At 43.0% G+C, this 26,942-nt stretch overlaps 1 protein-coding gene across 4 annotated transcripts in view; it reads left to right on the top strand.

Moving 5' to 3' along the window:
• The window catches only part of dgkzb (diacylglycerol kinase, zeta b), a 101,544-nt gene that overhangs the window by 31,908 nt on the left and 42,694 nt on the right, over window positions 1-26,942 (top strand). For 2 of the 4 annotated variants that reach the window (XM_038282201.1, XM_038282199.1), the window contains exons 1-7: window positions 11,297-12,154; window positions 15,752-16,712; window positions 21,317-21,416; window positions 25,247-25,342; window positions 25,424-25,501; window positions 25,576-25,632; window positions 25,713-25,781. In XM_038282201.1, the coding sequence (XP_038138129.1) occupies window positions 12,046-12,154; window positions 15,752-16,712; window positions 21,317-21,416; window positions 25,247-25,342; window positions 25,424-25,501; window positions 25,576-25,632; window positions 25,713-25,781 (1,470 nt within the window). In that variant the 5' untranslated portion in view covers window positions 11,297-12,045. Of the gene's footprint in view, window positions 1-11,296; window positions 12,155-15,751; window positions 16,713-21,316; window positions 21,417-25,246; window positions 25,343-25,423; window positions 25,502-25,575; window positions 25,633-25,712; window positions 25,782-26,942 lie in introns of those variants that run through there. The other 2 variants (XM_038282203.1, XM_038282202.1) reach the window with 2 other exon arrangements.

Here is a 26,942-nt window from a genome sequence, read left to right as displayed (position 1 = left end):
TAAATGATGCTTTCTAAAAAAATAAAAATACAGAAGCTGTTTTTCCCGCTTCTTTTGTCTCCTAACTGCTGCTTTTACTTTTGTTTTTCTCTCCTGGTTTTCCTGCTAAGTTTTAGAGTACAGTGTGAAATATACTTAAGAGCTAAAGCTGCTGAACCTCCCATGTTTGTCAGGGAACCGTTCTGCAGGAGGCGTGTGAGCGTCGTGCCTCCCTGTCTGTAGCTGACTGTAATCTGTTCAGGCAGCAGGAGGAGTTGATCCAATGGGAGCAGGAGTTGCTGATCTTTTAAGCCTCTTCCAGGTTTTAAATCTGTCCTCTAATTGAAACGTAGCAGCGAGGAGAGAGTCCCGAATGAGTTCCTGCTGCCTGCAGAGGGAGCAGACCTCACCGTCGGGGTCAGAGAGCAGAAACTGAAGGTCACCATTATCAGTTCAGGGCGTTAAAGTGAGCAGAGCAGCTGGAGCACATCTGGAATCCCATCCTTAAGGAGAAAATGATAGAAAAGCTGTTTTCATTTCCAGCTGGGAGACAGAAATCAGAAACTAGACATTTTTATGTCTTTTCAGGCTCACTGAGCTAAAATGTTTCATTTATTATTTGAGCTTAAACCGAACAAATGAGAGGAAAGGACTCGGATGTCATGTTCGCTTCCCATCATGTTGGGTTGGTGTTGGACCAAAGAGCAGACAGGAACGTAGGATGATCATGAGTAAGGTTTTAAAACCTTAACCGTCAGCAACGACTGAAACCTATTAGCTCCTTAAGTCTCTTCATGAGTGGATGGCTGCTGCCTGGAGACCAACCACCTCACAGCGCTCATCTTTTGGCGCTCACTTTTGGCGCTCATGGGGGGCGTAAACTTAAGCCACGCCCCCCATGCTCTTACTTTAAAACAAACTCACATTGCATATCATAACCTTTATGTGACCAAATGTCCGGTTTTGATGTTTCTCTGCTGTTTTATAACGGAGCAATAAAAAACTCTGGAGAAAGAGATGTTTCTGGAGATTTTGTTGACAATTATTTTTTTGTTATTCGTCTTGTGAAGTTAGTTTTGATAGTAGACAGGTTAGGAGAATCTGCAAAAGTACCTCGTTCAATTAAATGTATAGAGGACAATCTTTTATTTCCGGATAAATCATCTCAATAAGTGGTCCTCCTAACTGTCAATCATTCTGGTGATATTTTTACGTAAGGCTTTCCTATGCGCTTGTCCCATTAGCCATCTTTTTCTGCACATGCACACTTTCAGGCGTATCTGTGGTGAACTACGGTTTCAGACAGTTATTGAAGCTCACCTTTCTCACCGTGGTTCTTTGAAAATGGCGTGGATGGTAAGAGAAGAAGTGTCTATGAAGTGTATGAGAAGAAAAGAAAGGCCTCAAAAGAGGCAGATCTATCCCGAGTTCTCCTTGCAAAGCATTATGGGATTTGCTCTCATAGCGGCCCGCTGTCGGGTAGCGACTAATGACAAAGATGGCGCAGGCACCACTCAGTGGACCGTGGCAGAGTGATCATCTTTCCGAACAGTAAATTGACTGAGTCCACTATATAGTCCCCGCTCTACACTCACCGGCCACTTTATTAAGTACACCTGTCCAACTGCTCGTTAACACTTAATTTCTAAGCAGCCAATCACATGGCGGCAACTCAGTGCATTTAGGCATGTAGACATGGTCAAGACAATCTCCTGCAGTTCAAACCGAGCATCAGTATGGGGAAGAAAGGTGATTTCGTGACTTTGAACGGGGCATGATTGTTGGTGCCAGAAGGGCTGGTCTGAGTATTTCAGAAACTGCTGATCTACTGGGATTTTCACGCACAACCATCTCTAGGGTTTACAGAGAATGGTCCGAAAAAGAAAAAACATCCAGTGAGCGGCAGTTCTGTGGGCGGAAATGCCTTGTTGATGCCAGAGGTCAGAGGAGAATGGCCAGACTGGTTGGAGCTGATAGAAGGGCAACAGTGATTCAAATAACCACCCGTTACAACCAAGGTGGGCAGAAGAGCATCTCTGAACGCACAGTACGTGGAACTTTGAGGCAGATGGGCTACAGCAGCAGAAGAGCACACCGGGTGCCACTCCTTTCAGCTAAGAACAGGAAACTGAGGCTACAATTTGCACAAGCTCATCGAAATTGGACAATAGAAGATTGGAAAAACGTTGCCTGGTCTGATGAGTCTCGATTTCTGCTGCGACATTCGGATGGTAGGGTCAGAATTTGGCGTCTACAACATGAAAGCATGGATCCATCCTGCCTTGTATCAACGGTTCAGGCTGGTGGTGGTGGTGTCATGGTGTGGGGAATATTTTCTTTGCACTCTTTGGGCCCTTTGGTACCAATTGAGCATCGTTGCAACGCCACAGCCTACCTGAGTATTGTTGCTGACCATGTCCATCCCTTTATGACCACAATGTACCCAACTTCTGATGGCTACTTTCAGCAGGATAATGCGCCATGTCATAAAGCTGGAATCATCTCAGACTGGTTTCTTGAACATGACAATGAATTCACTGTACTCAAATGGCCTCCACAGTCACCAGATCTCAATCCAATAGAGCATCTTTGGGATGTGGTGGAACGGGAGATTCGCATCATGGATGTGCAGCCGACAAATCTGCGGCAACTGTGTGATGCCATCATGTCAATATGGACCAAACTCCCTGAGGAATGCTTCCAGCACCTTGTTGAATCTATGCCACCAAGAATTGAGGCAGTTCTGAAGGCAAAAGGGGGTCCAACCCGTTACTAGCATGGGGTACCTAATAAAGTGGCCGGTGAGTGTATATAGTGATTGAGGGATTTCGGGGTTAGGGCGGACATTCGGACACAGTAAGTTTGTATGAACTATGAGAAAAGCACTCGCACCTGCATTCTTTTGTGGAGTGGGCAGGGCTTTTATAAAATTCATTAAAATAATCCAACATTGGACATCTGATCACCCGAAATAAGACAAGTGATGATGATGATGATGATGTGTAATGTGAAGGTTTATTTTAAAAGGTAAGAGCCTGAGGGCATGGCGACCACCATGAGGTGAGCACTTTGAAACACAGGGTTGCCAGGTTGACGCCCTTCCCGTCTCAGTGTTTAGGGCTCCCCGGTGGGCTATGGATGGTGAATTAGTTGATGATTAAAAACATGAAACTACAAGGAGAACAGGCAGATCAAATCAGGCAGTGTAAGGGCAGAAAACTGAGGGGTGATGAAATAGTGAGGTTGTATGCTGAGGGACGAGTGGAGAATGACATTGTCATTGACACACTGATGGTGCTAAACTACATTGTAGCCACCGCTGCCCTGGGGCAGGCTGACAGGAGGGAGGTTGGCGCCACCAGACCCTCTGACCACCAACCACATCATCCTCTAGGTCAGAAAGGGCAGAACATAAACCAAACTATCAGACAACTCAAACCAAAGAGTCCAGATTTATTTCAGGCTCCAACAGGCTCAAGAACAAATGGATAAAATTAAGTCTCATACTCTGGACTGTTACCTAATGAAGAGTTCCTGCTCTTATTTTGTCTCATTTGTCCTGCCAAACGTTTTAATGTGCCATATAGTACATATTGTCTTTGTTTTTAAGTTGTCCAGCTGTCTCAGTCAGGACGGAGAGCTGCTTTTCTGCCTTTGGGACGAGATTATCCATCGGTCGGTCCGGTCCGTACGTCCCTGGAGGAGATCTCTCCTTGAAATAATCTGTTGTAATCGGGACACTAATACAGATCAGTACCATCACAGCAGTTCCAGAGTGTCATGGTCCATGGTCTGGACAAGGTTGTGGAATCTCCTGATTCACTGGTTTAGTTTTTCCCAGCATCCTGCACATCCCATTCCTTTTTCTTTGACAATATCAGAGGAGCTGAGCTGCAGCTTCTTCACCTGGATCTGAATCCGTAGGTTGCAGTCTCCTGTTAACCCTGAGATGCGTCTTGAGGTAGACGAACGGTGAGTCAGCCACGATGTTTGGACAGATTTACATGCAGCTTTGCTTCCTGCCGTTTCCCTCCCTAATTGGATCCATAATTCAGCAGCCAGAGGGCCTTGAAGTGTTAATGAGGACTTGTTGGAGCGGCCAGCGGCTCTATTCAACTCTGCTGAAGAGCGATTTTATAAAAGCAGCTGCAGATCAGCTGGTTCTGGATCTTTTGCTCGGTTCTCCTCACAGAGTGACGCTGAAGGAAAGCTTTGAAGTTTAGCTCTTTAGCTGCAGATCAGCTGGTTCTGGATCAGCTTATTCCAGATCAACCTTACACTTGAGTTGTGTGCAGAGAGACGTTGAGGTGAAGTTTCTCTCGGTTCAGTTTGGATCACGGCAGCTGGAGCAGCAGCAGGGAAACTGGTTCCGCATCAGCTGCTCAGCTCAGTACAGGGAAGTTGTGAAGTCTCTTTCAGTCCAGTTTGCTCTGGCTGCTGATCTGAAGCTGCCAACATCCTGGTCCTGGTTCAGCCCAGGTCTCCTCAGCCGGAGAGCTAAATTTGGATCAGTTTGGGTTATTTGCAGGTGAAGCTGGTCTGGGATCAGCCGCTCAGCTCAGCAGAGCAGTGTTCAGCCCACAGATTTATTTTAGCCTCTGTTGGTGCGGCGCCGCCTCTCAGTGCTTCTCTGCTCTCCGTCTGTGCAGGACCGAGCGCCTCTCAGCCTCCTGTCAGGTTGTATTCAGCTGAGAAGATCTGCTGCTTCTCATTTATTGTCGTGTTTGCTGTTGTGTCGGATGTGTTGAACTACTGGACCACCTCAGTCTGTGTTTCTGCCTCCTGACGGATTGATCTCTGGCTTAACGGGACGTATTTCATTCAGATTAGTCTCAGATTTCCTCTGATGCTCCTGTTTGCAGCCATAAAACCACTTAAATACGATCAAAACCTTAAACTCTGACTGTCCTCCTTCAACATTGCTTCTTATTTTCACTGAAGGATGCAAATACTCCCTAAAATCTGAAACAATATGACCTTTAAATCTATTCTCTGAAATGTTGTTGATGTTTTTCTCATGATGAATTTGTTGTACAAAGCTTTCAAGAAATTAAATGATCTGCCTACTATTGGTTATAAAATGAAAAAGTGAAAAATATATTGTTTTTGGTTGATTTTAATTCAAAAATAAAAAAGTCCATCAAAGGAAAACCAAAACTTTACAATGAGCAATAAAAATCAAATAAAATCCTTAGTTTTATTCAGTTTTAACATTTATTTAAGAAGAAAAGTCCTTTCCTAGGGTCGACTTTTTATGGTCCAGGAGCTTCATCAGCTGCCGTGGCAACAATGGTTTCTAATTAACAAGCGTCCGGCGCTGCGTTTACTCTGTGATAAAACTGTTTGGTTTTATGCTGCTGCAGATAAGCATCCATGTACCTGGAAAACGGGTTTGAGCAAAGCAGAGGGCCACGGCTTTCTAACAGACACAGGAAACAAGAGAGCTGCAGTGAAACATGCAAATGTATGAAAACCAGCTCTACTCGGGGGGGAAACGGTCAGCGCGTGTGACGCAGATTTTATTTCCTTACATTTTCATACATCTATAGATATGGATAGATATTCATCCCAGGAGAGTAAAAAGTGTTACCGCACCGTTAAACATGGAAATGTGCAACAAGAAAATGATTGACAGGATATGGAAACTACAAAAAAATAAAGCTGGATACAATAGAAATAAATATTTTTACTACTGTTAGATGGTAGTGAACCTTTTTTTTTTTCCTGTAGTCTGTGACTTCATTCGTCTTTGGGTTAATTTTGATTCAATATATAAAAAATGGATCAGATTTCTCGCTACAAGTCTAACTCCTCCTGGCCAGTAGGTGGCATACCTGCTAACTGTTAGCTTAGCAAACATTTCACCAACCAGTCCAGAAGAACAGCAGCAACCTGCGTGTGTCTTCGGAGCCATGGACCGTTTCTTAATTCACGAGAACGCGAGTACGTACTCGCGTTCTCGTCAAGCCCGTTTTTGGCGAGAACGCAGGAAGATCGGACTTGACGAGAACGCGAGCACGCAAGCACGTATGTGTATTGGAGCAGAGCGTACTCGTGACGTCATCACAGGCAACGTTGTTTAGCATTTCTTTAACAGTCAAAACTATTTATTCCCTACACAAAACATTTTGAAAACAATATTTTTAATTTCTAAAGCTTAAAAAACATTAAAAAAAATTACCGAACCGCAAAAAACCGCCATCAGAACGAGCGGTAGTTCACACATAACTAGACCGAGAGAAGTGCACTACAGACGGGGTAACATTAGCCCTGGCTGCGGTTACCCTCGGAGGTCTGCTGGTCACTCTGGTCCGCTCAACGTCGGACTTTTTTTTAAATTTCGCACTAACTCTGTAAACAAACCACACAGGGAGGCTTCAATGTATAATGTTATCGCCTCAAACGATTTCAAAACGTACTTTTGAAGAACAACAGCAGCAGAAAAGGGAATGTTTAACTTAACACTGTGAGCGCTGTCTGGAATCAAGCTGCGGCCGCGGGGCATTCTGGGGAAGCGGTCAGTCTGAAGAACGCACAAGTCTGCTCTGATGCATGCTCGATAAAGAGGGCGGGGTGAGAACAACATCCGGGGATTTGGTGCGTTCTCGGTCTGGCGTTCTCGAGAATTGGAACGGTACTCGAGCTGAGGCTGATGATGTGTCACGAGTACACGAGCACACGAGAACGCTCAAGAACGCATATTGAGAAATGGCCATAGACGTGTATCAATAATAGATGTCTCATGGTCAGCTACTTCCTGTCGCTGCTGTTGTCGGCGCCATCTTGGGCAGGTCGCTTGCTCCATCTTGAGGTGTTTTGATACAACCTTTTCATTTCCGTTAAGAAACCAATATGGCACATTTGAGATCCACAAAATACAGATATTGACCCGATACCATATCTACATTCTTTTATTACCTGTTTTGTACTGTAGCCTGTTGGAACATAACCTGACAACAGCCAGATGCATGTCTCGCTCCGCCTAGCTCCACTCATCTGGGAACCCGCTCATTGAAAGTGATTTCCCCAACCGAATTTATGGTCTGTCCAATCAGGACGCAGGGTGGGTGTTTCCTGGAGTGGAGAAGTGACCGTGAGATTCCAACAACAATGGCGGCTCGCATTGAGGAAGCAAGCGTAAGCATTGATGCTGCTATTTCTTCTGTGTTGTCCAATCTATCTGATATTGTTTCATCAAAAGAACATCAGAGAACGGCTTTGAAGGCTTTTGTTGGTGGAAACGATGTTTTCGCCCTTCTCCCGACCGGATTTGGCAAGAGCTTGATCTACCAAATGGCTCCTCCTCTCACAGCGTCACGGGTTAGCTTCGGTGTGAGTGGTTGAAATAGTGGCTTATCCAATCATATGCAAGGAGTTTTGATAAGGCCCAGCCTTCAGTAAAGGCAATTCCTATGGCGGGTTCCCAGATGTATGTGAGTGGAGCTAGGCGGAGCGAGACATGCATCTGGCTGTTGTCAGGTTAGTTGGAACAGGCTTGATCGGGTGGTATTACTAAAAAAGAGAAAAATGGTTAACAACAGCTACTACTAGAACTGCAGACCCTTTAGATATTAACCGCTATGTAACAGAAACTTTAAACAGAAGCAGAATATGTCAATTAGCAGGAAAAAATCTGAGATTTTAGATTCAGGTCGATATAATCCCATAATCCCATATTTTTGGTTGATATTCAACTGATACCCAATGTTAAAATTGAATCAGAACAAGAGTGAAACAGTGAGGATATTCTGATGGGATCTGTAATATATTTACATAGTGATTGTTAATATCTGTTTATAGATATTTATATATGCATGCATTCAATAATCCAAATACACTGCAGTGAAATAGAAGTTAGTAAAATAATGATTAAAATGGAAAAATATACATGTGTACGCTACATACGTACAAATATAGAGAGCAATAGTCTATCGTGTTCCTTACTTCTGTCAAACATCCAACATTTCCGCATGAATAAAGTTGCTCATGTTGATTCATGGAGCAGCCTGAACTTAAAGTCGTAGGGAAGTCCTATTTAAATGTCAAATCATTCTGGCTTAAACATGTATATAAATGTACTCTTTATCAAACCATATTGTCCCAAAAGTTAGAAAATGTCTATTTTAAAAAAAATCCTGTCTTAAAATCTTTGTTTTTTCCCCCCTTATCTTATGCAGGCCAGTTAGTTATACTTCAGCTTGTACACCTAAATTCGGCCAGTCATGTATCATCGGTTATCTGTCAATCAAATGTTTTCGGTCATAGCATCTTGATTCATATGTCGCAGCTAAAATACGTAACGGTTGAGATAAGAATCCTTTCCTTTCCCATTGAGTTGCGTCCCAGTGTTCACAGGGATGGACGTCTGTGTCTTCGGCAGGCGTAGAGCTAACAGAACTGGCAGCGTTGCGAGGCAAGGGCTCAAACATGTACGGCTGGAAGCCTTCTACACCAAACGAAGCTTCTGCCGCCCTGGCGTCCTCTTCCACAACAACTTTGTCCCTGCTTTCCTCCTCTAAATAAAAAATGGATGACGGAGGAGACTCATCCACGACCTCCGACACTAAACTCTCCTCCTCTTGCATGTCATGCATGTCATGCATTTCCTCTGTCCATAGCGTTCCTTGACAGCGTTCTTTCTAAGTCACCAATTTAGTGCTACTTGGTCCCAATGGAATTTCCCATTGGGAACCTGCTAGCACTAAGTTGCTAACTGGTTAGCAAGATGCTTCCTACAAACCGGCCACAGCCAAAACGCTTGTGAACTTTCGCCATGGCAATCCGCCCTCTTGATAATCAATCACATTCACTCTATTCACTCGTGTAAAGTCGGGCACCACTCGGGAAAATTTGGAAATGCAAAGGTTCAGTGTTGCCAACTCAGCGACTTTGTCGCTATATTTAGCGACTTTTCAGACCCCTCCATCGACTATTTTTCAAAAAAGCGACTAGCGACAAATCTGGCGACTTTTTACGGTGTCACTGGCGGCTTTTGGAGACTCTTACGTGAAAGCATGTATCGTTCCTACTCTTGTCCGCCAGCGGCAGCTGCTGCCTTCGGGCGCCTCCCCCATCTCAACCCCGTTCTCCCGCAGGAGTCCCTCTCAGCGCTGCAGTCAGAGCCGCAGGATGTTTACCCTCAGCGTCCAGACTGCAAATGAAGCGCGCATGCGCCGGGATTGACGGCGCAAATTGATCTCAATAATTAAAATATATTAATAAAAAAATAAAAAAATAAACATTAATGGACAGAAAAAAGTAGCTCTATATATTGTTTAGTAAAGTGAGTAAAAACACTATTATATAGTGTTTTTACTCACTTTTTGTCTTTCTGTAACATTATTTGTCCCACAGCATCAATAACATTCACATCACTTCCTGTGGCAGATTATGCAAATTAGGCGATGACGTCATTTAGTGACTTCTAGCGACTTTTAGCACAGCCAATAGCTACTTTCCTTACTGAGGAGTTGGCAGCACTGCAAAGGTTGGAACAGCCCTTCCCTACGACTTTAAGAAATGTAGAAAAATATCTGTTAGCCTCGACAGCCGGTTGAACACCTGCAGCAGATTTTCAGTTTGCTAATGATGAACATAAATGCAGTAACATTCTTACCACGAGATTCAGCATCTTCTACTGGTTGGTTTGCCAAGTTGGCAGGACAAGATGGCGTCCGTTTTTATACGCCCCAGCAGCCGATGTGGCGCCTACTCTTAATTATTTCTATGTTCTGAGCGCCTGGACTTCCTTAAGGTGGCGCCAATGCTCAAACGTTTACCAGTGTGATGACCTTTAATAGAATGATGACTGACTTTAAATGACTGTAAAAATAACTGAGGTAATTGCCTCCTGTAAATATGTTGGTCTGTGTAACAGCGCCACCTTCAGGTGTGGCAGGTTTCATTAAGATTTATCATTAAATTGATCTTTGTGATGCTGCATTCAGACACATTAGAGGAATCTGAGATAATTCAAATTAAAAATATCAAAGGAAGGAAAATAACTTTGTTTTTAATCAAGGTGATGATTTTCAGGTGAAGGTGAAGCGAAGGTCATGGGTTCAACTCCCAGCCCAGGGCTCTTTCTGCGTGATGTTTACCGGTACATGTTCTCCCCGAGCATGGCTGGGTTCTCTCTGGGTACTCTGGTTTCCTCTAAATCTCCACAACATGACTGAAGGACAGGCATGGCTCGTCCCACATCTTGTTTTGGTTTACAGGCAGCGCTCCACAGCTCCACCTTTTTGGCTTTTCTGAAAAATAGGTCAAAAGTCTGCAACATTTCAGCCTGTTAGCTTTTTGACAAAATCAAATAAAAGCATTTCTTTTGAGATGATGCAAACTCCAGCGTCAGCAGTGCTCAGAATTTTGCACCAACCTCTTTGTGTTTGGTTTGTTGTTTAAACGCTCTAATGATGGTGGAATATCAGGAAGACTGAGATAAACACCGGCTGGAGATATCTTTCCAAAGATCCAGCTGCAAGTTGATGCACTTCATGCTTCTTGACATGCATGCAACACCAGTTTGTCCAAGGTGATGCTTTTCCATGATCATTAGGCTCAAAAACGAAGAGCTGCTGCAGCAGAAGCTGCTGTCACATTCGGCTTCAACACCAAATTAATCTAAACTACCGTTTCACAGGCCTGCTACTCCTCTGGGCTCTAACGTACATACACATCGGGATCAGATGCATGAGTGAACTCCTCCCTAAGTTGAGGAAGGAGAAGGACGTTTTTGGTGGAGCCTGATGCATCGTAGTGAATCGTTCTGTCTTCCAGTCTTGGGTAGAATGAGAGGAAACAAAAAGCCGACAAACAGGAACTATCCAGCTCATTTGAATTTATAATATGAATATTTAAAATGTGCATTTGATAATTTTTTTTTTTTTTTTTTATCATGGCCAGACTGCTTTCAATGAAAATAAAAAACGCTCCTAATTCACATTTTCTTTATTTCTTTTTGATGATACTTTAAAGACGCTATTGAAAACCTTTGCAATGGAGGCATCGTGTGTCTCTGTGTGCCTGCTGGCCGATGACAGGTCAGATGCTTGTAGGTGAGGTCGGGGGTCAAAGGAGCACCAGAAAGGCTGCAAAGTGGCTGAGGAAGAGGAGGGTCTATAAATAGTCTTCCCTGAAGTCGCCGATAATCAGTCTGCCCACAGACACTCGCATAACGTCTTCCTGCTAATCCCAGGAGCCGTCAGTCGTAGAAACACAGCAGGGATCGAGGATCCCAGCCGCTGCTGCAGACACACTGGTAACACTGGGCATACTGGGAGACCCTCTGAGCCCCACAGGGGCCCCTGACTGAGACAAACGCAGTAGATTTCTAATTGTTTTGGATCATTTTCCATCTTTTCTGCTGTAAATTTCTCCTTTGTCTGATTTTAAACCTTCGTTTCTTATTATTTTTTTATGGATCTCTTTGTGATTTTTTGGAGCCTGTTTGGCTTCTCTCTGGTTTGGTTCTTTCGGATTCTTTGGCTGCTCTTCTGCTTCCTGTGGACGTTCTCCGTCTCTTTCTGCAGTTCTTTCTTTTTCTTTTTTTATTTCATTTTGTCAAATGTGTATCTTTTCTTCCTGATCCTCTTGACCCCTTTTGAATCTACTACCAGCTGATTTATTTTATTTTTTCCACCAGCCTGCAGCAGTGGCACCGTCAGTCCGAGGGCAGACGGTCAGGGCTGGTCGCTGGCTGATGTCCGATTGTTTGAGCTCCTGACTGCAGATCAGCCTGATCCCTGAGCTGTTTTGGTTGGAGGCCTGGAAAGCAGCAGGTCGTTGTGGCTTTAATTACAGTCTTTGTTTGTGTCACAGCGGTGATGACAGCTTCCTGTCATCGTGCTGATTCTCCTGCAGAGTGAAGCCACACTTCCTGTCAGAGATTTATAATTCATGTTCGCTGCAGGTGAGCAGGGATCAGGTGGTTCTGTAAGACGTGGAGCTCTTTATTCAATGGTGGGAAGCGGTTGGACCTTCCTCTGCTTTCATAGGATGCAGAGAAACTGGAATAATGTTTGATCCAAACAGGATCAGGAGAAAATCAGCAGATGAAGTCCGGACATGTTTTTAATACACAACAGGACTTTAAGCTTTTTATCCCAAACATGGATCTTCTTGCCAGAAGCAGAGGAAGAGGAAAGAAAGCCCCTGGTCCTCCGTCTTTTAGGATGTGAGTCTGAGATAAACCTGTTAGAAAGCAAACATGTCGGGATATTTAGTTGTTTAATGATCTCCATAGAGATGGAAAGAGATTGGTCCATAACATGGCTCTCTGTGCCATGGATGTTCTTCGTCGCCCTGAAACACTCTGGTAAAGTCCCCTAGCTGTTTTATCCCAGTACTACACCGACTTCCAGCAGCTCCAGATGGACTAGTGCCGTACTGGACAGCAGGTCCTCCATTCTTCAGTAGCGTCATCAATGTTTCTCTAATATCAGGCAGCGCTGCCTAACGCGGGGTTTTCCCACCGGCAGACAGCAGAGACACAGAGGCCTCAGACTGTCTGCATCCTCCACTAGAACCCAGAATCTGCTTTTATAGTTATGTTGTCTAATTGTATAGTAAGAAAAAAGTTAAATTTGCCTCCAAACTTTAAAAAAGACCAGTTGTTCTAAAGTTTAAATACTTGAAGCTCATAGAAACTGACAGAAAGCTGATTTCCTGTAGCGTCGCTGTTTTCCACCAGCTCCACTCAGCCCGTCTCTACTTCTCCATTAGTGCAGTTCCAGTAGCTGTACTGGCTTCTCAGCCCTGCTCCTCTCTGATCAAACCGACTCCCCAGAGGGGCAAAAGGGGAAAATCATCTCATGCTTAACAATCTGCATCTTATTCCTGAATAATTGCATAAGAGGGTTCTACCCAGACGTGTCGAGAACCAGCAGCTTTATGTCCATGACATGTCAGTCATTGCAAACGGGTGAGAACCAATCAGAGAACCACTGATGAGACGCAAGAACGTTTTTTTCTAGAAGTCTGGCTAACAGATCACCTTAAGCAGGGCTGAGGGAACAAAAGGAGGCCATGTTGGCTCCTGTATCCATCTCCAGTGGTTTTTTTTAGGTCAGATGAGGAGGGACAGCCATGCTCCTAACGGCCAGACCAAATCAGTTAACCTAATAGTCATGGTTCTGGAATCTGAGAGGAATCCTCAATACCAGAGAACCCACATCGTATCGGGATTTAAACCCAAGACCTCCTCGCTGTATTTAAGGAACGAGGGGATCACCTGTCCCTCCCTGTGGCCCTGAAACCGTAAAACCTGATCTACCTGATGTCAGTCATTCAATTAGTCTTTTCTAAGGGTTTGGATCTTCTGCTGATGGTTTCATCAAAGATGAGACACTTTTCCAGTATTTTGTCCAGAAACACAAACCCAAACCAGCAGAACAACTCAGAGGTGGTCCAGTAAGTCTGATGATGTACAGAACTGTGCAGAGGTTTCAGAACCTGCAGTGAACCTTAACAGTAATGTGGAATTCTTCTACATTGATTTACACAGATTTTAATATGGAAATACTCCAAATTAATAAAAACAGTCTTCAAATTATGATTTGTAAAATAAAACTCTCAAAACCCTCAAAGGCTATGTTCACATAGCAGTCTGAAGTGGCCCAAATCAGATATTTGTTTTTTCCACCATGTGACCTGTATCTGATCTTTTCATCACAGTCTGAGCAACACAGATCTGATTTTTTTCCTACTGTGACCCAGACCAGTTGGATATGTGGTCCTGAATCGGATACATATCTGATCTTTTGCAATGCGATCTGTTTCTGAAAGGCCAGGTCACATTTAGCCAACATGAACGTCATTAATACTCAACAAACATCCCTTTTCTGCATCTTGCTTTGCAGAAGTGGGAAGAAAAGCAGCAACCATGGCGGACGATGATACGGAGAGCAGTTTTTATTTTCAACCTTTTTGAAAATATTGTATTGTTAATGCACTGACTGAAGTTGGGAAAGAAATGAAGGATTGCAAGATGTGCGTCAGCACTACCATCCATGTTTACTGACGTAAATACAGGACACGCTCGCTTGTGACGTCATTGCTTCCTCTACTGCACAGGTGGCACACTTGAGTTATATCACTACAGTTCACACAGGAGATCACATATAAGTCAAATATTTTTAGAAATGTGAACAACCACGCAAAAGGATCGGATTTCACAAAAAAATTGGAATTGAGCTTTAAGTCCTGCAGTGTGAACGTAGCCGAAAAGCCCAAAATTGTAGGTGAGCGCAGACAGGAGGCCTCTGATTGGTCAAATCTACATCCGCTCTACACTATGCGTATTTCCTGTTTGGTACTTCACCGGCGTTTTGTTTGTATAACCGCCATTGTGGAAAACGACTCGTAAAGATGGACCAGCTAGAAGAGCGAGGTGCGTGGGAACGCTGGGACCCTTTTTCCACCTGGATCACCGCTCTTTTTCACCCTCATGTCCCTCCATTGTTGCACAAACTTGCCCCCACTTCCTCACCGCCTCTGCCGTATCTAGACCCACTGCTAGTTCCTGATTGGCCCTCTTGCTTTGTGGCGTGGAATAACATAGCGCAGACCACCCTTCAATATTGGGCACAAACCAAAAATATCTGCGACACGTTCACTGTGACACACTGCTGCTGGAGGATAACCAGCCCTTAATGAATCACCAGCCAGCCCTGATGGGCCAGAAATCCCTGACATAGTACCATTCTAACAACAGGAAGTAGGGTAAAAAAAAAGTCAGGAACAGATGGGAAGTAATCTGTGCCATAGCGGCTACAGAAACCGCTTCATTTGGGCCTTGATCTAAAAGAATTGACTCGAAGAATAAGATACAAAGTTTTTCTAAGTAATTAATGACCTGCTACATTTGTTATTTTGGGTTCTAGTCTTTGTTTGTTTGTTAGAAAAGGCATCCATCTTTATTCACAATAACAAGAGGATGGTAAGCATGTGTGCAGGGATAAAGATGGAAGTAGCCCACTGAGACTAAGCCTGTTAGCAGCTCCTAGAAAAGGGATAAGAGTGGAACAACACTGGGAATCCATTAAGAACGTTTGTGAGGAACGGGAATGTTCCTTGTTCTTGATGTCCTGATAGGAGGTTCTGTGACTGGTTGACCAGAACTTAGAGCTGCTGTAGAATGAAGAACCAAGACATCAGCCGTCTAGCAGAACTAAAGGCAGTTGGAGCCCAGATTCTGTCCATTAGCTGCGTCTGACTGGAGGTGTCGCTACCTTCTCTGGTGCTTCGGCGGCCATTTTGTTCTCTGTATAGGTGCCCATACCGGAGGAGCTGCTACCTAGCAACGGCTCCACCCCTTGTTGAGCCATTGGCTGAGAATAAGGGCCCTCAGTTATTCTAACTAAAGCAGCCTTTATTTGATGGATCATAAAATCCGTTTGTCAAATTTTCTCAAACTGTGTCTTTAACTTATAAAACAATCACTATGAAACATTTTCTTAACCAGAAAAATAGATTTGGGTTTTTGTTCCTTTATGAATAGAATAATCATTTCAAAACTATTTAGTTGTTCGGTTTGTTTGTCTTTGGTGTAAAAAGTTTTTGGATCATGTTAAGTGTTTTATGGGGGAAAAAAGGTTTGTTAACCTTGAACCGGACCAGAGAAGAAAGTGAATCTGAGGAACTCAATAAATCCGTTGATCTTTGAAGATTCAGGGCCGGTTCTGATCCGGTCTGAAAGCTCTGCACGGTTCTGTAGCTTGTTTGGGTCCTTATAACCGAGATCCGCTGCGGTAACTTCTGCCTAACTTTCCAGGCCTTTCTGAGCACCGCCCCGCCTCTCCGTCCATCATGGACATGTTTTTCCGTCGCCACTTCAGGAGGAAGGACGCCGCCCTGCAGGTGGACGCCGAAGCCACCGCCTGCCGCCAGCGGAGGCCCAGTGTGGCCGTCCCCACCAGTAAGGCCCGGCGCAGGTCCAGCGTGGGCCTTCCGTCCTCGGCCTTGACGCAGCGCCGCCGCTCCACTATCCAACAGCCGGTTCTGTCAGGCGCAGGGGGGGGCCGCCTGTCAGAGATTCCCAAACATGGAAGAAAGGGGCACACCCGCCGACGCTCCAGTACCACCACGGCCAGCATGAACCCGAGGTTCGCCGTGAGCCGGAAGAAAGTAGGGAAGCTGCGGACCATTGACGCCCACCTGCTGGGGCCGTCCATGCTGCTGGCCAGCCTCATCCAGATGGCTGAGGAGGAGGGGGAGGAAGGGCTTCCAGCAGGTGAGCAGCAGGTGGAGGTGAGGGGTGGAGTCAGCAGCGGACGGACGCTTTCCCGCTCCAGCAGCCTCCAATCAGACAGCAGCAGCTGCTCGAGTCGCAGCCAGTCAGAAAGCAGCCTGCTGTCTGAGGAAGAGGAGGATGAAGCCCCCTCCCTCTCTACCTCCACCCTGGAGATGACGAGGAAGTCCCCTGATATGCCGGCTCCTTCGCGGCCCTTGATCCGGGCCCCACGTTGCCTGCGCAGGAACTCCTCTCAGGTGTTCGCCGGAGACTCCTCCCCCTTCGCCTGTTACCGTGGCGCCCACCAGGGCAAGAGGAGGAGGATCTCCACCTTCTCCAAGGCCGGGAGCCCCTGGCCTGGCAGGGGCCATCAGCTGCCCAACCGCAAGAGCTCCGTCTACTACCTCAACCATCCAGCCTTCTGCAGGGGCCCCGGGCCCCTCAGCCCCTTAGGGCCCCATGGCTACGACTCCCACTTGGAAAATCTGAGTGCCTTCCTGCTGTACGTAACCCAGCTGCTGTCCGTTTGTGTTTGAAAATGCCAGACTGGAAACCTGCAGAGCAGCTGGACAAATTCCCAAATCCAGATTTTTAAAAGTCTTGGTCAGATGAGCAGGAAGCTTTATTTCCTGCTTAGAAACCATAAACATTTTCTGCCAAAGTAACAATTTACATAAAAAATAAATCGATTTTTTATGTAAAAGACAGAAACCATCTTTTCACTCAGTCGACAAAATTACACACAAATATGATTCATGTTTTTTCTCATGTCAAACGTCTTCAGGCTTTAAAATGAGGCTAAAACAAATAATTGTTTATTGAAACAATTGTTTTATTAAGCCTCAGTCACACCTTGCCGATTAAGCCAGCGTATGCCCGACGTCACAGATTCTCCTAAAAGGCTGGCATACGCTGAACTTTTTATGTATTTTTTTAATTTCGGGCATGCACATAGAATATTCATAACAAGTCCAACTTATGTCCAACGTCAGCCTGACTTATGCATAACGCACAGCAGCGTAAATATAAAAAAGATGTCTTTGATCGCGGTATTAAAAGTATACTATGCAACCGGTGTTGATTTTCCAGCGAGGCTCCCCCCAGAGGGCGAAAGTAAAAGTGCACTGTCGTAAATATGCTCAGCTGTTCTCCTGGTTTCTCCGTCAAGCCAGGCGCGGTTGTTTTGAGCTTAGCAGACAGTATGAACATGCACACAGAGAGAGAGAAACCGTTCCAAAGTTACTTACAATCGCATCAGCAGAAACGCGAGGTCCGCGTCAGCCTTGCAGCCTTCTTTTTCTTTTAGCTCTCGCCATTCGGAAAAAGCTTGCCCGATGTTCACCCGTGTACGACTCCTCTCTCTGTCCCGAGCCCTTTTCCTCTTTCTTGCCTGCTCCGACATGGGCTTTCGCTGTTTTCATGCTGGTTCCGCCATGATAACTGCACAAAGATCGCCACTGTGCTAGCGACGAGCATGCTTTTAACTGGGGGCGTGTAGCAGTTCTCGCCGTAAAGCAAGACCGACTCTCGCGAGACTTCTGAGCCTGTGGGTGCGGGTCGGTGCTCCTGCAATTGCAAGTGCGGTATTTCCCCCACAGACCACCAGGGCGGCCGAGAATACCTTTGTTCAACCTGACTTGTCCTAGCCTGACGTAGTCCTACTCAATTCTAGTCAGAATATGAGTCTGATGCTGCTCCATAGAGCTGTGATTATGGGGCGTGTTTTGAAAGAACCAGGAAAAAAAATGCCTCTGCACTCAATTGGATAGACCTACAACCAATAAGAACAACGGAGTGCGTGACGTATGTTAAGCAATGCATAGTTGTTGTCAACAAAAATCAAAGCGTGCAGTTTCACGCCTAGAATAAGAAGATGAGCCTTGATCGCGTTTCTCTGTTCCTCTTTTAAAATTAATTTGCTGTCGATATCTTCTAGAACAGACCTAATAGCAGAATCTACTCACCTCAACTCTCCGGCGGCAGCCATTGTTGTTGTCACCCAAGCGCGCTTTGGTCACGTGGTTGATTACGTTACTGTTGATCATCTGTCCATCATCGTATAAAGCCCGCCCTGACAATTTGATAGGATCGCCAGAGGGTGGGCGATAATACTCGCGCTACTATGGAGCAGAGCCAGACCGAACTTCCCGACCTCAAACCTTGTGGGCGGGACTAAGTTCGGAATGGCACCCAGGCTAGAAATGACTAATTTAATCATCCAAAACGTTATGGAACACATTGATTAACTGATAAATGTTGCATAGTGTGCCTTTAAACTAGCTGCTGTTTACAACCCTCCAAAAGAAAAAAGGATAAATATAAAGAATAGGGCTGGGTAAAAAAAATCAATTTAATCGATTTTGAATCGATTCCTTTACGTTTTTGCAAAATCGATGTCTAGGGAATGAGATCGATTCATTTTATAGTGACCCACGTGACGTTCACATTCAAATGAGCAGGAAAGATGCTCTCAAGATGACTTCAAGCCAGACAGCTGCAAATAAAGCCAATAGGTTGACTGAAGACATTAACAAATGGAGGCTGACCAGCAAACACCCTGCAGTTGTTACAGGCAACGCTGCAAATATGGTTTATGCAGCGAAGATAATACAGCTCATGCATGTCTGCTGTGTCACGTCTACTCGCTCGAGTGAGGCTTCACTTTTTCACTTTTCACAAACAAAGTTTGCAATTTTGAGACAGTTTTGTTCACATCTTGAGTTTAAACTGTCTGATTTATAAGTTTGCACTTTGTGTTTAATGTGACAGGAGAAAATAAAACACATGACTATTTTGAAAAACACTTTTGAACCACTTTCATTATTGTAAAAACACATCGAATCAAAATTAATCGATTCAGAACTGTATGATTCAAAATTGAATCGATTCAGGACTAATAAAGAAGGAAAGAAGGTTTGCAGTCGCAGCAGATTCAGTGTCATGTCTGCTAGGAAGTTTGTTGGTGGTGGGCGTGAATGCAGGGAGGATCCATCACACTCACCTTCACCCTCGCCCTATAATGGGGGTGCAGTCTGGAGGAGAACTGATGGTGGTGAACCAAAAAGCTGCCAATACACCATTAAACAGTAGCTGTACGTTAGAAACACGTTGAGCAGTCGTCTGGTACAAGTCAGATACGTTGATATGTGTTGGATATAAGTTTTTGATAAGTTACGCATAAGTTATGCACAAGTTACTCAGGTTTAGGATAAGCTAGACCAGAGGTCTTCAATAGGGGGCTCCACCCTCAGGGGGGGTCCACGAAGGTACTGCATGAGGGTCGCGAACGTTTTGGTAGATTAGACATTTCTTTTTATATCCCCCCTTTCAATTTTTTTCCACTAATTAAAATGTCATTAAATCCACATTAACATGAATTCAACAGACTGTAGGAAACAGATAAATGGAGGCAGAAGATGTCTTTCAGTCATCAATGCACACATTCAGCGACACACAGGAGCTCTTTCAAGCTGGGCACCGTTTCATTCACAACACCTGTCCCATCAACCAGGAATCAGAAATACTTTAATAATCCCAGGGAGAAATTACTTTCGTTACATTACTCCATCTGTAATAGAGTGAATATAGGACCAGTTTGATATAAGACAATTTTATACAATATGTATAATTAGGGGTCCCTGCTCCATCTCACCATCAGTTTGTGGGTCCTTGGCCTGCTAGAAAGAACGGCTTATGAGATACTTACTTACACTTAATGTATGTCAATGATCAGATAACTTACGGCCCACCTATGAGCATACGCCGGCATATGTACTTGCCGAGTGTTGACGTTTTTGTCAGATTTTTTGTATGTCAGGCATATGCTGGTTAAATCTTCAAGGTGTGACAGGGCTATAAGCATTTGTCCAATAGATAAATGATTAATAATTAGGGATTTCGAAGGATAAAAATTAGGGATGCACGATATAATCGGCCCCCTATCGGTATCGGCCTTAAAACTGAATATCGGACATCGGCCACCCCACCGATATTTAACCCGATATTTGATCAGCTTCTGAGTTTCTAAAGTCTAAAAAAAAAAAAAAATACTACTTCTTCCTCTTCCTCAAAAACTTCTTTTTTACAGACTTAAAAACTTCTAAAGACGAGGGAAAAAATATTGATACATTAAAATATCCCAATATCTTCATATGCTGATATATTGCCATTTAAAAACACCATATCAATCTCTTTTACTAATGAAATGTTGCTATATGTCATCGTTATGCTACGAAATCCCCCGAAAATTCACGAAATGTTGCCATATTTTTATATGTTGATATATTGACGCGGTATCGATCTATTTTACTAACAAAATCTCACAAGAATTTGCAAAATATCACGAGAGTTTGTAACAGAAAGATGAAATTTCACGAGATTTTGAAAGTAAAATAGATCGATACCGCGTTTTTAAAAATCAATTTGATATCAGCATATGAAAATATATTTGAGTATATCATTTTTCAAAGTGTCAGAAATGGATAACAAAACTGCTATTTTCAATGACTACTTATTTTTGTCCAGCTTTAACATCGGTATCGATATCGGTTATCGGCTACACGAGTTTTAAAATATCGGCATATCGGATATCGGCCAAAATCCCAATATCGTGCATCCCTATAAAAAATAAATAAAAATGGATCCAATCTTTTACCCCATAAAGACTTTATAGAATCTAAAATTAAGAAAACAGTTTTTCTCTTTTTCTGTAAAACTTTAAAGCTTTTCCACTGAAAAAATCTTCTAAAAGTTCTGCTTTTTGAATGTTTTCTTTGATCTATTCCAGGAGGAAAACTCCTCAGTCAGTTGTGTAAATTCAACTAGTAAAAGAGGAGAAAATCCAATTCAGTCAAAAGACTCATGAGCAAATGAAAAAAATAAGTTATCACTCATTTCTGCCTATTTACATATTAAGTCTGCGTTACGGTAATGAAAGGATGAAGATCAGAATATAGGGGAAACGTAAAATTAAATAAAATGTTTTTTTAACCAAATAAATGAGGGGGCAAAAGGAACAAATAAATGAAATGGCTTAAAAGAATAAAAAAGAATGATAATACGTCATAAATGTGCTCAGAGGTTTTTGTGTCTCTCTGACGTTTGCAGGAAAGCCATCGCCAAGTCGGGCCTGCCGCACAGCACGTCTCAGCCCAACGCGTCCGGACAGACGGACTCTCTGCAGCCCAGCAGCACCGTGGACTGGAGCGTAAGTCTCTGAACTCCACATACATTTCCCTTCATTACAAACGGACTTCATTCAGAGAACAGGACAGAAACTGGACACGTTCTTCTTCCTGTAGATCAGAAGAGGATGAAAATGTTCCCATTGCTGTTAAACATCAAAGATTCTGGGTCAGAAGTTTGTTTTGGACATTTGCAGGCTTTTAATTTGCATACAGGAATAAACTCCAGATACCAGCAATGACGTAGGTTTCAGTTGTTTATCAGCTTGGAAGACGAAGCGATGATCCCGACCTGCGTTCGCTGCAGAGTGTCAGAAGGAGACCCCGTCCCAGAGACTCTGAACGTGGATCCCAGTGGTTCCTCCTCTGGCGTCTCCACAGCTGAGACCCGTTTTCTGCAGCTTGTTCTCAGCATGCTTCAGTCTTTCTGGAAGCTTCCCCTGGTGGAGTTCTTCCTCTTTTCTCAGCCTTCCACCTTCTTCTCGTTCAGACCTTTAGTGATCATCTTCTTCAGCGTGTAATGAGAATCTGCAGCTGTTGTGGGGTTTCCCAGGCTTATCCAATATGGAGTGAAATCTGTTCCATTAGATATTCAAACAAAAACACATTTTGTAAATTAAAGTTAAAAAGATGCAAAAATGAAACTTAGCAATAAAAAAGTTTTAAGAGCAGCTTTTACTGTCTTCTCAGATTCTATTTTTTCAATATTTCATTTTTTTTAAACTTTTTGTTACATTTTTTCAGTTTGATTTAGTACATAGAAATGATATGAAAAACAAATGGAAAAAAAAATCAATGATAAAAGATATGACTTTGAAAGAATAAGATGTAAGAACATTAAAAAAAGTATAAAAATATTAAATAATAATTAAAAAATTTAAATTGAAAAGTTGCTCTCAAAACTTTTTTGATAAAGGAATTTGGATTGGATTATTTTAATTCCCATTTCTAAAACATGTTCTTTGCTTAAAACAATAACGAAGCAAAGTTCCCTCCGTAGTCGTGTGGTGAACGTCAGCTTTAGCTTTTAGTTCTAAGCTGTGAGGGTTGCTGAGTTTAAGCAAACATGTGGTTGTTTGTCCTGCTACTCAGAGAAAAGACTCGGCTGATTATTTTTGATCCGTTTTAAATCCAGCACATTTAAAAGGCCTTGTTCAGAAATGATTACTTAATAACCTCGTCTTCAAACTGAAAAATTAAAGGAAGAAATTCACTTTAATTAGAATCTAACTTTTTTAACTTGCGGTTTAACTCCTACTAACATCCAGTTTTGTAATTTTGTTTTAAATTCACCTGCAAAAAATTTAATTAATTTAGCCACGAATGAGCTGTTAGGAGATTCAGGTCTGTCCAGCGCACAGGTGTGTCACCTGGTCTAATGATGCGATCTGATTGGCTAAAAACTGCCAGACTGGGTTTAGCTCTGATTTGTTCTGCCACCAGATCAACAGGCAGATATCTGAAGCTAAATTTCTCTAAAAGTAAATAACAAATAAGCAAATCTAGAATTGCGCAGGATGAAAATGTAGTTAAGATTTATTGTCTAAAAAAACCTGATTCTATTGAGGATTTTTTTTTTTTTTTTGGTTTATGGTTAGAGATTTAGAAACCTTATAATAATATAATTCAAATCTGTTACCTGCTTATCAGTCGGCCTCTTTGACCTTTCAGTACTTAAATGCTGTGATTAATAGTTGTTTTTTTATTGACCTGCTGCCTTTAAAAACGGGATCAAATCTTAATTTCTCCTTTAGAGCAATGAGAAGGTTTCAGGTTTATTTCATTTCAGTGGTTAAAATCCCAAACTTTCCCTGTCAACATGCCTAAGCAGACAATCTGAGCGAAACTCTTGATTGCCTCTGATTTAAGCCTGCTTGTGGTTTTCCTGTCAACCTTTTTTAATTCTGTAAACGCTGCGGCTGATTTTTCACCACAGTGTTTGCACTGGCAGGATTTCTCCTGTATTACAAGGAGCAGCACGGCTTGTTTAAGAACACACCCCTCCCAGACTTCCATACGGTTTCTAAGCTCGTTACTCATCAGCATAACACCTGAACCTGTGTCCCTGGGTCTGGATTACTGAAAACAAAAGAGATAAAGAGATTCTGCAAATCATGTAGATATTAGGGATGCACGATATAATCGGCCCCCTATCGGTATCGGCCTTAAAACTGAAAATCGGACATCGGCAACCCCACCGATATTTAACCCGATATTTGATCAGCAGATACTACTTCTTCTTCTTCCTCAAAAGCTTCTTTTTTACAGACTTAAAAACTTCTAAAGACGAGGGAAAAAATATTGATCCATTAAAATATCCCAATATCTTCATATGCTGATATATTGCCATTTAAAAACACCATATCAATCTCTTTTACTAATAAAATATTGCTATATGTCATCGTTATGCTACGAAATCCCCCGAAAATTCACGAAATTTGGCCATATTTTTATATGTTGATATATTGACGCGGTATCGATCTATTTTACTAACAAAATCTCACAAGAATTTGCAAAATATCACGAGAGTTTGTAACAGAACGATGAAATTTCTTGAGATTTTGAAAGTAAAATAGATCGATACCGCGTTTTTAAAAATCAATTTGATATCAGCCTATGAAAATATATTTGAGTTTATTATTTTTCAAAGTGTCAGAAATGGATAACAAAACTGCTATTTTCAATGACTACTTATTTTTGTCCAGCTTTAACATCGGTATCGATATCGGTTATCGGCTACATGAGTTTTAAAATATCGGCATATCGGATATCGGTCAAAATCCCAATATCGTGCATCCCTAATAGATATTTGTCTGTTTTTAGGACTAGGCTTAAAACTTTTGTTTTTTAATTAGGCTTATAGTGACTTGTGTTATCCTGAGCTATCTTTATAGTTATGCTGCTATGGGTTTAAACTGCTGGAGGACAGAAAAGCCATATTTCCTCTCTGTTTAATTTTATCATTCTGAATTATTTATTAGTTCAACTTTTAACTTTATGCCCTCTCTGCCTATAGTAGCTACATCTGGCCTCTATAGATGAGTTGTGCCTCTTTTTCAGTGTTTAGTCTTGTTTCTCTCTTAGACATACTGTAGCTATGGGCTCAGCTTTTACGGTCACTAACTCGACGTTCTCTCTTTCATTTGACATGAAAACTGGTTCAGAGCCCGTCTGATTAACTGTTTCTTTCCCAGACAGAGCCACCTGTGGAGCTAGTTTACTGTTAGCTGTTCTAACATAGAACGTATCTATAGATCAGTGCTTCTCTGTTCCTTTTGTTGCATCTGCTAGAGAGATTGCTGTAGAGTAAACAGCATAGGGAAAGTGAATATCTAGTGTCTCTACCTGCTCATCCAGGAGGAGTGAATCCTGCAAAGTGAGTGACTGGATGCAATCAGCTGGTCTTCCTTAGAAAACTGAACAAATCAGATTGGATCGTTTGTTTGAATCAGCTCTATAAAGATGAAAGGTGTTCTTATTGTGACTTTATATAAATAAGCTGAATTGAATTGAGTTTGTTTCTGTTGCGAAAGCAGAGATTTCTAATAATTGGAGGACACGTACTTTGAGGACTGAGTAGGATGTGAGGTAGTGGGGTGTTTATTAACCCATTCTCTCCTGTGGATGGAACATCATGGAGCCTGAAGCAGCTCCAACCTTGGAGAACATCTGCTTTGGGACGTCTCCCAACACATCTCACAATGACTGCCTCCGTTTTATCAGCTTTCATCTCACAACTCTTATTACAGTCAATGAGTCAACATGCTCCTAACTAAAGGAGCGTCACTCTGAGAACGGCGTTTGGCTCTGGATTGGTTCCCAGGTGACCATTTCTGTGACTTTTGTGTTGCAGGAGAACGCCCAGTATGGAGAACACATCTGGTTTGAGGCCAGCGTTTCTGGAGACTTCTGTTATGTTGGGGAGCAGTTCTGTGTGGCCAAGTCTCTGGTGAGTTCAGAGCAGGAAGAGAAGCGAGATTAAGCTTTAATTAGCCTCACTTATGACCTGATCTGGTTTTATTTCCTCCAGCAAAAGTCTGTACCAAGGAAGAAATGTGCTGGATGTAAGATATCTGTGCACGTCATGTGCATGGAGCAGCTGGAGAAGGTAAACGAGCTCCGTCTCTGAACCGTTCTCACATGTTTCCCTTCATCAGCTCACAGTTTCTCTCCTCTGCTCAGATTAGCTTCAGGTGCAAACCGTCTTTCAGGGAACCGGCATGCAGAGCCGCCAGAGAGGTAAGCAGGCGCCACCTGAAAGCGCTCAGAGCCGAGTAACATTCAGGTAAATGATGCTCAGCAAATGTGTCGCTCTGCAGGCCAACGTGGTTCGGCATCATTGGGTCCATAGGAGGCGGCAGACCGGGAAGTGTCGGCAGTGTGGGAAGGTCGGACTTTTCTTTCTTCTGCTCTCCTTCAGGTCGCCTCCTGTTTCCAGCAGGTTTACCGCTCTGTGAACTCTCTTCTCCCTCAGTGTTGGGAAAAATGAGCAGTTCATCAAACGATGCATCTGACGGATGGGAATGTTTGCTATTTCGCAGCAGCACCTCATATATGAGAATGAAGCAAACATTTCCCCAAAAGCAGGCAGATTTTAAGACGTATATACAGCAGAAAAACTATTTAAAGTCGTAGTGAAGTGGCTGTTCCAACCGTTGCATTACCGAATTCTCTCGAGTGGTGCCCGACTTTACACGAGTGAATGAAGTGAATGTGATTGGTCGTTTATCAAGGGGGCGGGATTGTTGTGGCGGAAGGTTCTCAAGCAAGTTTGGTTGTGGTCAGTGTCTTGGAAGCATCTTGCTAACCAGTTAGCAACTTAGTGCTAGTAGGTTCCCAATGGGAAATTCCATTGGGACCAAGTAGCACTAAATTGGTGACTTAGAAACGACGCTGTCAAGGAACGCTATGGACAGAAGAAACATGCAAGAGGAGGAGAGTTTAGTGTCGGAGGTCGTGGATGAGTCTCCTCCGTCATACAGTTTTTATTTAGAGGAGGACAGTATCTGATAAAGAATACATGTTTAAGCCAGAATGATTTGATATTTAAATATGGCTTCCCTACGACTTTAAAACTGAGGTTCTCACAGAAAGTTAGACTTCTATTTGCTTTTCATAGATTTTTTACACAGAAACCATTTAGGTTTAGGTCTTTTTTTTCAAGTTTTTCTCTGATCAGCTGGGGCGATGTATCACTCTGGATTCTGTAAAATATTCAGAAACCTCTTCAGCTTAAACTGCTCTCATGGCTGCAGTCTTACCTCAGCCTCTACAGTTTACACACCTGCATAATACTAACATTTTTTTATTAAAACCGCCTACACTGCAAAATATATAAATCTAACTAAGTCATTTTTTCTTAAAATAAGTGAATTTTTTCTTGAATTGAGGGGGAGAGGGAGATACTTTGCCAATGGAACAAGACAATATATATTTCAAATAAAAAAAAGACACTGCATTGTCTCATTTTAAGTGTGTCTTATCTAATTATTTTAAGAGTAAAAATACTCATTCCATTGGCAATCCTCTTATTTACCTGCTCAAATTAA

The sequence above is a fragment of the Cyprinodon tularosa genome, unplaced genomic scaffold, assembly GCF_016077235.1.
Source record: "Cyprinodon tularosa strain WSP-4 unplaced genomic scaffold, ASM1607723v1 ctg180, whole genome shotgun sequence".
Classification (NCBI taxonomy): Eukaryota; Metazoa; Chordata; class Actinopteri; order Cyprinodontiformes; family Cyprinodontidae; genus Cyprinodon; species Cyprinodon tularosa.
The sequence above is the reverse complement of the archived record's forward strand: the minus strand, read 5'-3'. Positions and strand labels throughout refer to the sequence as shown.